The sequence below is a fragment of the Ascidiella aspersa genome, chromosome 6 (assembly GCF_963924565.1).
Source record: "Ascidiella aspersa chromosome 6, kaAscAspe10.2, whole genome shotgun sequence".
In the NCBI taxonomy this organism is placed as follows: Eukaryota; Metazoa; Chordata; class Ascidiacea; order Phlebobranchia; family Ascidiidae; genus Ascidiella; species Ascidiella aspersa.
This window is the reverse complement of record NC_139452.1, coordinates 19,142,644-19,155,401: the sequence shown is the minus strand read 5'-3', so window position 1 is coordinate 19,155,401 and position 12,758 is coordinate 19,142,644. Positions and strand designations below refer to the sequence as shown.

The following is a 12,758-nucleotide window of genomic DNA, read 5'->3' as shown; positions in this document are numbered from 1 at the left end:
CTTAGCTCCGGGCTCCAGCTCCGGCTCCCCAGCCCTGCTAAATAGAGCGCCGGCAAATTCTTAGGGCGTCGCAAGTTTTGCTATAAATATTTTATATTTTGTGCAGGAATTTTTATGGTTACATTTTACGCCTGGTGTGATTTCTGCCTATATTCGGTGTCTTATGCTTTACTTTAAAATTACACGCATGTGTAGTTTTAGCCCATCTGTCAGAAATTAGTGCAGTTTTATGCAAAAAGGTCTACGACAATTAGGGCATCCAAAGGCAGGAGAGTCTGACTTTTAGACCTTAAGGTAGCGGCAATTTGCACTAATTGGATCTTTAGGTAAACTTCCGGGAGATATCAATAAAATATTTTGGCTGAAAACTCACAAAAAACTATGAGATAGATTTAATAATACTTGACCAACCCAAACCCAAACGATAACCAGTTCCCTAACTCAAATAATGTGCGTTAATTTAATAATTATTTAACCGCTGGGAAAAAGCCCAAACTCAGGTGGGCATAAGATAATTTCTCGTCCAGGTTATATAGGATTGTTACGTCACACATTGATGTATTCGGACCAAAAGTGTTTATGTTATTACTAAATCAATATGCACATTATTTGGGTTAGGGTGCTCTTTAGCATTTGGGCTCGGCTGGCAGGTATTATTAAATTAAATCTTCTTAGGCAGATTTGTTGTCCCCAGACTTCAAAGTCTAAAAGTCAGACTTTTGCCGTATACCTTTTTTTAGAACTGTAAAATTTGGTTCGTGATTTTGTGATTGGCAAGTTTTTGAACTTCTAATTTTGATTAGTTCTCGGTGTCTCTAATAGGCTCACTTAACTAATATTTAAATCGTTTGCGATGGAGTTGGCCTTAGTTTGTCTAAACAAGGTGCATAGAGGTTAGATGGTTCTCAGTAACTGGAATTTTTTTGCGATACAAGCGAATCTTTCGTTTTACAACTTTTATTTTATTCCTAATTTGGAGATATTTTTACCTCAAAGTATCTGTGTTTTGCACGGTATGTTTTGTTATAGGAAAGTACTTGCTTAATAGCTTCAAACTTTTTTAAACAAAATTATTACAATTACCTGCGATAGGCTTTTAATTGCAAAAAAGAACTTTTCATGCTGTTTTTTAATGCTTAAAAGGTTAGGACTTTCCGAAGATAAAACTTTTAGGCACATTTTTTTGGTAAAACAGTGTACAATGCAAATTACAATATACCCAAAAAAAGCAAAGTAGTGTGGTGTGTCAACTAAAGGAGTAGGTTAAATTTTTGTCAAGATGAACAGGAAAGACGTGAAGGACAGTGCTACGCTTGACTAAGTCCGCCACACAAACTACTAAACGAAATCGCGTCTCAAGCTTGCGCAATTCTTCAAATAAAGATACTCATTTATATGTCTGGAAGAAATTAATTAAGATTATTGCCAAGCCTCTCGTGCTCTATTGCTCATCTCCATTGCAACAAAAGCATCCGTCCGACAAAGCAAGCAAAATATAATTACAGATTATAATTTATGAATGAACTAATTATTATTAAGGACTTGCAAGTTCGGTAAATTGGCAATATTAACAGATTGAAAATAGTGAAGACCACAAAAAGGTCTCCCGCGTATCCAATTTGTGCACTTTTTTGTTGAAAGCTTTGGGCCCTTTGCGCACTTATTTTTGGCTTGTGCGCAAAATTTTAGGCACCTGCGCACATGGTAAAAAATTACCGGGAACACTGGGTTCGACTCCCTGGTTTCTACAGGCACTCTCAGAGCCACATTTGGTACGCGGACGTAAACCGCTTTGAGACAATATAAAAAATACTTAGCCACCCCAACATTTAAAATACAATCCAATGAATGTACGGCTATCATGCCACTAAATATTACTCTGCGACCTTCAGTTTGCCGATCGCTGGGCTATAAGTTAGTTGCTCGCCCAACAGCATTTGACGCACACTTAATGATTAGGCGAGGGCTATCGGCAAGTAATAAGCCGCCTGAAAATACGCTGGCTCCGCACTACTTGTCTACGTATAAAGCAGCAAAGTAATTGTTTAGCCATAGCGACAGGATTTTATCCAAACTTGCCAATGGCAAACGTTTGTTTAAGCGCAACTTTCCGTTATAAAACGAACCCAATATTATGCTTTAAACATGCCTACTGACGCGTCAAAGAACGTGTCAGAAAAACTTGTTGTGAAATGTTACAAGAAAGTTTTACAGTCATAATAAAAATCCAAAATTTAAATTAACTTGCAAATTTCGAACATTACTTTAGTTTTGCAATACCTATAGCTACAGAGTTATGCCCGTGGCCGCCCCATTACCGCTCCGTGACCCCCCAAGGGGGCCGAGGGGCATGGTTGAGACACCCTGCATTAGGCACAAAAAAGAGATGGGCATATTGCTTGCATCCATCGTCTAATTTAACTGAGATTTTAAAGAGTTTATACATGTTTGTTCTCCTGGAAAAGTCCCTGTGTGTGACAAAACAGACAACAAAGTTAATTTACTCCATGTTACTATTTATTAAACACCTGAAATCATTTAGTCATTGTCATAATTATGTGTGCACAATACCCAATTAAGTTCAAAATTATTTAAAATAGAAGTACTTTGGATCGATAGATTTTTATTTTTGGAACTGTAACAATGTAGTACAAAGTTTACATAGAAAAGTTTAGTTGTTTATTCGAGGGTGCAGCGAAAGACCGCCAAAGACCGTTAGTAAACCTAAAAAAGCTGCATTAAAAGGTTGCGCTGCATGCTTGCCCGCATGTTGTGCCGGTCTGTACTAAGCCGTTTCTTATTATTGCAACCTAAAGACCAGCACTTTTTTTAAAAAGCCTTCTTCCAAAAATCAAAGGTTGTCATCCACACGAATCATTTCAAAAATAACTCTCATATTTTGTTTTATGGACAGATGTTTGCAAATAAAAACAAGGAAACAAATCTTTGCATTGTAATAGTGGTCGACCAATATATTGGTTAACCAAAATATCAGCCAATTTTTCGCTCACTTAGATATATCAAAATCGGTGATTTTCAGCCGAAATTTTCTCGAACATTTTAATCAAAATTTTAACTTAAAAACATATCTTTTAAGTTTTGTTTTATTGCCAATTTGTGATTTACTTTACGTTTGTAAAACAATTAGCTGTATCCTGGTATGGGTAAGTTAGCTGTATCAGTACACCGAAAAGCCATCGCAGACTCGCCGAATCTGTCGATCTATGATGCAAGCAGAGCAAGCCAGAAAAACAACTGGCCTGCAGTGAGGTTCGAACTCACGACCTCCGGTCAAGCCGGGACCGTCGCTCTACCAACTGAGCTATGCAGGCTCAGAGAGGAGCGAGTCGAGAAACAACCATGCGCCAATACTTGCACATTTTGTTAGTACAAGCAACTTCACACTGGGGGATCATCAGTCCGTATCAATCAATGAAAGACACACACAAACATATGTGTACTATTGATACGGAAGCCGTAATCGTTGGTCATAAAGCAACTTCCGAGGGGCTAGATCACAGATGTTATTAAACACATATGTTTGTGTGTGTCTTTCATTAGCTGTATCAGGTATGGGTAAGCAAAAATACAAACATCAGATTTTGTTATCTGTTTAGAAAATTCATTGCTTGATCTCTAAACTAAAATTTGTGATGATAGCAGTAACTGAATATGACAATTCAGAATTATTTGTAAATAATGATCTTGTTGCTTGTAGAGATAATAAAATATAAGTGCCAGAATAACACATAATTGTTCAGTGGTAATACAAAGGAGGAAATCAACATTGTACAGATTATAAGTTCACACCTTTAAATATGACACAACTTCAAATGAACTTTGAAGGCCCTAGTTTAAGAACTCTTGTTCTAGAATCAGAGACAATTTTCAGAATTCTCATTATTCTTCAATAACATAAAAACAAACATTTTAGATGTGTTCTAGCTTTTATACCTTTTTATGTAGACTTACATAAACTGTGTAAAGCAAGTGTATAGCCAAGAAGACATGAGTCATAATAAGTTTGTCATAAAGCAGTTTTCATTGCTGTCAAAAAATCCCACGAAATGTGTAGGTAAATTATTATACATAGTCAGTGGCGTATCCAGGGGAGTTGGGGGGTTCGGTCCCCCCTTTTCGTAAGTGACAATATCATTTTTTGTTCGTTTTTGTCAACGTTTAAACTCACCGTCCAAAGCTGCGTGTTTTTTTAATGTAATTGTCACCCGTCTAAAGCTAATGCGAAACCAAAATCGAGCGCTAAACGCCGTTTTTCGTTTCTTGTTTGGTCGACCGTAAACGCAGGATATTTTTTCTTTTTCGCCTTTCGTTATTTGTTTGGGTTGGCTGAGCAAGTGTGTGTTCGACAATTACCAACAATAAATCAAGCGGTCGCTGAAAACTTCAAGTTAGGCGGTGCTGATGTTTCTCGATGTTTACTTCATATCAGATGTTGGTGTAAAACAGGGGTCAGCAACCTACGGCGCAGTGTAATTTATCGGGCACGCTGCCTCTTAACTATATACAAGTCCATTACATATACTTTTGGATTATTTTAGCTACGTAAGTGCGAAAATATGTTGGCGCTTAGCGCCAATGATTTTTCTACCTACGTTTTGTTTACATAATTTTAATTCTGTCATTTGAACTAGATCAACGCTTCTTTACCATTGCGCCGTTGAGGGCTGCCAAGTGCGTCGCAGGCAAACGGAAACGTTGGACATATATATATATATATATATTTTATTTTTTAGGTTCGGCAATGTAATAAAACCTTGCAATAAATATAAAAGAAATGCCGTTATACCAAACAAAAATTTCGCTCGCTTTGCTCGCCAGGTGTGTCTTCACTTAAAAAGGTTAAAAATACTGAATTAGATTACCTTAAAGTGGCGTTTTTATGATATGCTAGTCGAATAATACCCGGAAAAAAAGATTTTCGTTTAGTATTGCAGGTGGCGAAAGACGTGCTTGTAATTTAGCGTGGTCCCTTACATGGATCTACCCAAATCAATCACATATATTTCACGGTCTTGTTTTCATTTTTTCTTTATACTAAGCGATTTCGCAGTGGGCGCCTGGCAGGAATGTGGACAACGCATGTGTACGCTTTGCGCCTAAAGGTTCGCTTTTGCTGGATGTAATCGACTGTTTCTGATGATTTTTTTTATTTATGACATCATTACAATCGCTATTTTATGACGTCATATTCGTCACTATTTTATGACGTTATTAACGTTGTTAGACGGAAAAACGGGGAATTCCCCCAGTTGAAAATTCGGGACCCCTTTTTGAATTTCTGGATACACCCCTGTACATAATATCTTCATTAAAATAAAATGATACTGACTTTGTCAGACATTGCCACCATACTCAGCATATGGTATTTTGTTGTTGTTGAGTGCTCAGCAGCGCGCTGCAATGCCCATCATAATTAGTTTTCTTGTCAAATGGTGTTTTAAGTAGGGATGTTCAAAGTAGAATCCCAAGGTATTCTAGAATAATAGGTTTCAAATCTAGAATAACGAATCCAGAATAGCGAATCCTAGTATATTTTTATTAAATTATTTAACCTTGATTTTGTTTGGGGAAGGGATGAATCTTAATCTACCCCACACGGCCTACAATCACAGCAATAAATTGCCCAAACAATTTTCTAACATTCGTATATGATAATAAAAAAATCTCCCATATGTTTAACATTCTTAACAAGTGTCATTTGAAGCAGTTCTGTAAACTGTAATATGTTAACTGTCGAGGTTGTTGTCAAAACTTATATTTTTGCCAATAGTGAGTACAATGAAACACTGTCCATAGAACTCTTTAGCAATTCGGTCCTGTTTTTTAAAGTATTGTTGGGTCTTAGTGCTTTTTTGACTAACTTGATCTGTTATGCAGTCAAATAATGTACTGCAAAGAATACAAAGTTATTATTGACATAACGAATTCTTGACAATTACGTTGTGCATAACTGCATAACTTCCCTGAATATTGGCCTAAAGTTAAACTTCAGTAACCCTATAGCGCATTTTGTGGACTGTCAGCACGTTTTACAACGTAATATTACTTTTGCAACTTAACCATTGCGAACTCCACACCAGACATTACACGTTAGTCGCTCGCCCAATAACGCTTGATTGACATCTAATTATTAGACGAACGTTATCGCGAGACGCGGTAATTAGTCGCCCGAAAAAACGCTGACACTGCACTACATCGTTACATTTAAAGCAAGCGCCATAAATTGGTTGCCGCAACAACAGGCCAACTTACCACACGCGTTTGTACAATTAGGCGCAACAATCGGCGGTAAAACATTAAATTATATCGGTTCCAATTACCCGAAATAAACGGCAGAATTGGATTCGAATCCCATCTGGATTCGAATCCAGGGATTCGATATTCTACTTTGAGCATCCCTAGTTTTAAGTTGTTGTTTTAGCGAACAGATAGATTAAAAACAACAGGAAAACTGAGTGAAGAAATGATAACATCTAAAAAAAAGTTTTATACAAACAAATTGTATTCAGGTAAATACTGTATGCCGGCAGAAGGAATACAATTGACACCACAACAACACCTGTTAACAACTGATGAAATTATCAAATTAACCAAATTGTTTGTTAAAGAAGGAATCACAAAAATTCGATTGACTGGTGGAGAGCCTCTTGTGAGAAAAGACCTTTGTCATATCATAAGTAAGATTTATTACTTTCTAAATGTTTTTTTGCATGAAAAAAAAAATGAACAAATTTTATCCAAATACTTTTTTGGTTATAATGAACAAAATTTATCAAGCAAAACCCAGAAGTAAAAGCCGATATACTGACATGACTTGTTTAAAGGTTGGTCAGCCCACGTTGAAAAAACTTATGGTTTGTCCCTAATTTATCGATTGGCCACCTACTAATTATATTTTTCTTAATAATATTCACCTTAATATATTGTAATGGCTAAATAAATATTTGCTAAAATACAAAAAAATGCTCTAGTAATTTAATTAGGTCTGTTATTTTCCGGATCAGTGTTCCCGCTAAGCACGTTTTTTGCAATTAAAAGCTGTTTTTTTACAATATTAAATTTCATGTTGTCTCCTCTAGCTAACTTTATCAGTATTTGGAAAGGATTATTCAATATATTACCTTAACTATGTACCCTATGTATAGACCTAAAAGGGCCCAAGTGAGTTTTATTTGAACTACATGTTTTAAAAATACGCCCAAATTACTTTATTTGACCTACTTACAAACAAAAAAGTACCCAAATCACTTTTATTCAAAATACGACCAAAAAAGGGCCCAAATTAATTTTTAAAAAAGGTCTGCAGCAAGCAAAAAAACAATTCCACAGACCGCATATTGAAGTTGAATGACAATTTTAGGGATATTGTTACACAGTTACGTCATTACACCATACAACAATTAATAATACAAATACCTGTTGATTTTTCAGCAAACTTTTGCACAAATATGTAGCTTAAGATTCAGTCTACAAAAATTGCGTTTATTTGGTTTAAAGGGGCGTATTAGGCACATAAACAAATTTTTTATATTGCTCAAAACAACAGATTGTAGTCTGCTTTAACAGTAATTGCACCTTGCATGAACAAAAACATGGTAAAAACTGAAAAAGTAAAAAAAAAACACTTGTATTCACAGAGTTGGCAAAAATATAGTTCAGGAGAACTTGGCCTGGTAATCCCCTCCTTCTAGATCCACCACTGTCTGTAGCTTACAAACTCACTGCGTTGTAGTAGCCACAACAGACTACTTCACATACTCTGTTGTGTAAAAATTATCTACACGATTTAGACTCTCTGACATGACTCATTGTTTAACTACTGATTCCAAATGCTCGCTGATTCAAAATGTAATCAATTAACAAAAAATGTTATTACATCAATGGTCTCATGCTGGCTGCATTAAAGGGTTGCATGGGCTGTACGTTGTACAGGCTTGATTTACACCTTGATTTTCGCCTGATTTGCATCCAACCTTTTTCGGAGAAGGGCTAAAATTGCTTTTAAAAAATGTTTGCAAGCCTATACTTAGTAACATAGATAGAGTATTTAATTACAAATCCGAGCTTCAGTTTTAATTAGCATCATTGCAAAGTTTACTTTGTGTATCAGGAACAAGTCTTAAAACACTTGGCTGTAATGGCATTATACTGACACACAGGTTTCTTTAGTTGAGATTAAATGTCATTTATTTAGAACAAAACTTAATCACAAAATACTGGCTTTCATATAGTAATTTTATAAATGCGTGCTTTACTGTTAAAAGGAAAATTTTCTTAACTGTTGGAATTATCCCTTAGTTGGATTCATACTGAAAGACCGCTATACATTTGCAAATTTGGATTATTATATAGGGGCATTAACTACTCAAAAAATTTTTTTTAAGTCACCAAATTTGTTTCTGAATTGGTGTATCAGTTATAAAATGTGTTTGAAAGGTATATCAAGATGAAGCCTAACCAAATAGCAAAATGAGGCACACAAATGAGGCTTCTTCTATTGCATGTTTATCGGTAGATTTTAAGGGGACCATGGTAGCTAGTTTAAACTTATTATTTTTTGCGGAAGACAAGAAATGGTTAGATTAATTTTTTGTATATTGGTAAACCCTGGCCATATAAGTTGCAGTAAATATAGCCTAATTTTGTTATTGAACTACAAAACTTCTGAAGGGAAATCATTTTGCTTTACATCTTTAGCCACAGTTCTCAGATATTGTGTATAATCTACGCATATTCGCTTGTGTTACTTTGTTCCAGCATTATTTGAAATATTTTATTTGTATCTGAAAACAAATGTGGTCGCAATATAATTTCTGATTTTATTTTTTTTAAATTGGGGTCGCCTACTAAAAAGGTTGGGTTAATGCACTGCCTCACAACCTTTGTTTACTTGTGGCACACCAACAGCTAAAAAAATCCATGGCACACCAACAAATGTATTACAATCGACAATAGACAACAAAAGCAAATATCCTACGCTGCCCAGAGAAAAAAAACAGCTGATTGGGATAAAATGCACTGAAGGTGCCCAAAATATAGCTTTTACATTATTTTATATTCCAATTTTGCAGTTTACATTCATCCTAAAATATCTTGAAGACAAAGGGATTCCAGCCATAAGACTGAAATTAGAACAACATTAATGTCGGATAAAACACAGTTCGGAATAATACCAAAATAGGGCTAAAACTTAATAGCCGTAATAACATCTAATTCGGATTAAGCCCTAAAAAATAAATCCCCTCAATAAGACCAAAGGCCTGTACAACCTTTTACCTAACCTCAAACCCCACCCCTAAATTTATCACTAACTCCCCTTATATTCCAACCCTAACTTAATTTCTATCAAAGCACATTACCCAACACTAATCCAAACTGAGGCAAACAACCCAATGCCAAAACCGCAGCCCCAACAATTAGAGTCGACACCAAAAACATCCGATGTCAGACCGATGACCCCAGATTGTCTCATACCCTCACCCAGGGTTTTTTTTAAGGTTTGGTTTGGGTGACCGCTAAGTAGTTTTAAGAGACTGCAAGTGTTTTATTTAAATACCAAAAAATAGTCATAGCCTATTCTAAATTTTTTTTAACAAATTTTGGGAAACCGCTGGAGAAATTTGGGGGACCGTTTCGGTCTCCCAAAACACCTTACAAAAAAACACTGCCCTCACCCTACAGTCAGGCATTATGTTGTTGGTCTTGGTACTATGGCACTGTAGATTATTCTGCTCTAAATATTGTTGCTTTGTAGGTCTGTGCATTTCCCGACCAAAGTTCTGTAAATTGCACCAGCAGCCAAATATTTAGCAGCATCCAAGATTAATTTCACCAAACAAATAATGCCAATAGTACATACAGGGTTGCCACAAAGTCTTTGAGTCTTTGAATTCTTTGAATTGATTTGTGTATTGAAAAGTCTTTAAAAAACACTTTTTTTTTTAAAAGTCTTTGAAAAGTTTTTGAATTTATTTTTTATGAAACTTTGCTGCAATAACTCACTGTTTGTGTGTATTTCATGAGATAACTCACTGTTTGTATGTATTTCATAGCATCTAGGGATGTTCAAAGTAGAATCCCAAGGTATTCTAGAATAATAGGTTTTGAATCTAGAATAACAAATCCAGAATAGCGAATCCTAGTATATTTTTATTAAATTATTTAACCTCGATTTTGTTTGGGGAAGGGATTAATCTTAATCTTCCCTACAGGGCCCACAATCACAGCAATAAATCGCCCAAACAATTTTCTAACATGTGTATATGATAATAAAAAAACTCTCTCATATGTTTAACATTCTTAACAACTGTCATCTGAAGCCGTTCTGTAAACTGGAATATGTCAACTGTCCAGGTTGTTGCCAAAACTTATATTTTTGCCAATAGTGAGTACAATGCAACACTGCACACAGAAGTCTTAAGCAATTCGGTCCTTTTTTTAAAGCATTGTTAAGACTTATTGCTTCTTTTTTGACTAACATGATCTGTTATGCAGTAAAATGATACTGCAAAGAATACAAAGTTATTATTGACATAACGAATTCTTGAAAATTACGTTGTGCATAACTGCATAACTTCCCTGAATATTGGCCTAAAGTTGACCTTCAGTAACCCCATAGCGCATTTTGTGGACGGCCAGCACGTTTTGCAACGCTATGTTACTTTTGCAACTTAACGCATTTAGGGAAATTGCGAACTCCGCACCAGACATTACACGTTAGTCGCTCGCCCAATAACGCTTGATTGACACTTAATTATTAGACGAACGTTATCACGAGACGCGGTAATTGGTCGCCCGAAAAAACACTGACACTGCACTACGAGGTTACATTTAAAGCAAGCACAAATTGGTCGCCGTGGCGACAGGCCAACTTACCACATGCGTTTGTGCAATTAGGCGCAACAATCCGCGGTAAAACATTAAATTATATCGGTTCCAATTACCCGAAATAAACGGCAGAATTGGATTCGATATTCTACTTTGAGCATCCCTAATAGCATCAAAGGAAAACAACTGGACTGTTTGCAGTGACTGTTGGTAGAAAGCTAATGTTTCTAATGTAGCATAATGTTTTAGTTTTAAAGTCATGGATTGTGTGTTGTGATTTTTATTTTACTCTGATTTAAAATAGTTTTTAATATAACTTAAAATATAACCTAATACAATCACAACCTGGATTTATGTTGTGCCGAAACTTAAATTTCATACTGAGTTTTGTTGTTATTGGGATTTTTGGAATTTTTGACAAAACCATGTAGCCAGGTGTATGTGAAACGAGGAGATAGCCAGTGGTGTAAAATTTTGTACAACTTAATTTGTATAGAGTTTTTTATGTTAACTTGTGCAGTATTATGATTTCCAACTATTTAACTATTGGTTATATTCAGTGCAGTGGCGTATCCAGGGGGGGGGGGGGGTTGGGGGTTTGGACCCCCCCCCCCCCCCTTTTCGTAAGTGACATTATTGTTTTTTGTTCGTTTTTGCAAGACTTTTACTCACCGTCCGAAGCTGCGTGTTTTTAAATGTAATTGGGTCCACTTCTTAAGGTGATGCGAAACCAAAATCAAACGCAAAATGCTGTTTTTCGTCTTTTGTTTGGTCGACCGTAAACGCTAGATAGTTTTTCTCTTTCGCCTTTAGTTATTCGTTCAGGTTGGCTAATCAGCAAGTGTGTGTTCGACAACTAATAATATAAATCAAGCGGTTTCCGCTTTTTTCTCCCTGAAAACGTTGAGTTAGAGTAGATGGTGCTGATGTTTCTCGCTGTTTGTTGTCTGCGTTAATATCAAATGTTGGTGCAAGACTGGGGTCGGCAACCGACATTTCGGCAATGTAATAAAAACTTGCAAGAAATTTAAAAGAAATGCTGTTAAAAAAATCGCAAACTTAAAACGGTTATCAAACGCTGAACTAGATTAACTAACTATTAAAGCTATACCGTTTCTTCGAAGTAGTTTTATATGTTGCGCTAATCGCAAAACATATTGCAGGGTGCGACAGAAGTGCTTGTAATTTAGCTAGTCCCGTACGTGGATCAAAAATCAATCACAGATATGTCACGGTCTTGGTTTAGTTTTTCACCTGAAGTTACCGATTGCACACTAAGCGGTTTCGCAGTTGGCGCCTGGCAGGATTGTCGACAACGCACGTGTTCGCTTTGCGTCTAAAAATGTTCGCTTTTGCTGGACGTTAATTGGCTTTTTGGGATGATTTTTTTTTCTTGTTTATGACGTCATTACCATCGCTATTTTATCACGTCATATCCGTCGCTATTTTATGACGTCATTAACGCCACACGAAAAAATAACGGGGAATTCCCTAAGTTGAAAATTCAGACCCCCCCTTTTCGAATTTCTGGATACGCCCCTGATTCAGTGGTGGGATTCAAATTTTTTTGTCAGCGGTTTCGGACCCCCCCTTTACAGAAGTGACATTAACGTTTTTTGTTCGTTTTTGTCAGGATTTACCTCACCGTCCGAAGCTGCGTGTTTTTTCTCAGTGTAATTGGGTCACACGTCTTGCTAATGCGAAACCAAAATCAAACGCAAAACGCTTTTTTCGTTTCTTGTTTGGTCGACCGTAAACGCAGGATATTTTTTCTCTTTCGCCTTTCGTTATTCGTTCGGGTTGGCTGATCAACAAGTTTGTGATCGACAATTAATAACAATCAATCAAGCGGTCTCTGTAATTCATCGGGCCCGCTGCCCCTTCGACAAACTATGCATGAGTCCATTTGA

The 12,758-nt window shown here is 36.3% G+C and overlaps 1 protein-coding gene across 2 annotated transcripts in view; it reads left to right on the top strand.

Annotated features, from left to right (window-relative positions):
* LOC146140617 (molybdenum cofactor biosynthesis protein 1-like) overlaps window positions 1-12,758 on the top strand; it is a 35,452-nt gene that overhangs the window by 6,518 nt on the left and 16,176 nt on the right. For both annotated transcript variants that reach the window (XM_083393149.1, XM_083393148.1), the window contains exon 3: window positions 6,531-6,698. In XM_083393149.1, the coding sequence (XP_083249275.1) occupies window positions 6,531-6,698 (168 nt within the window). The remainder of the gene's footprint in view (window positions 1-6,530; window positions 6,699-12,758) is intronic.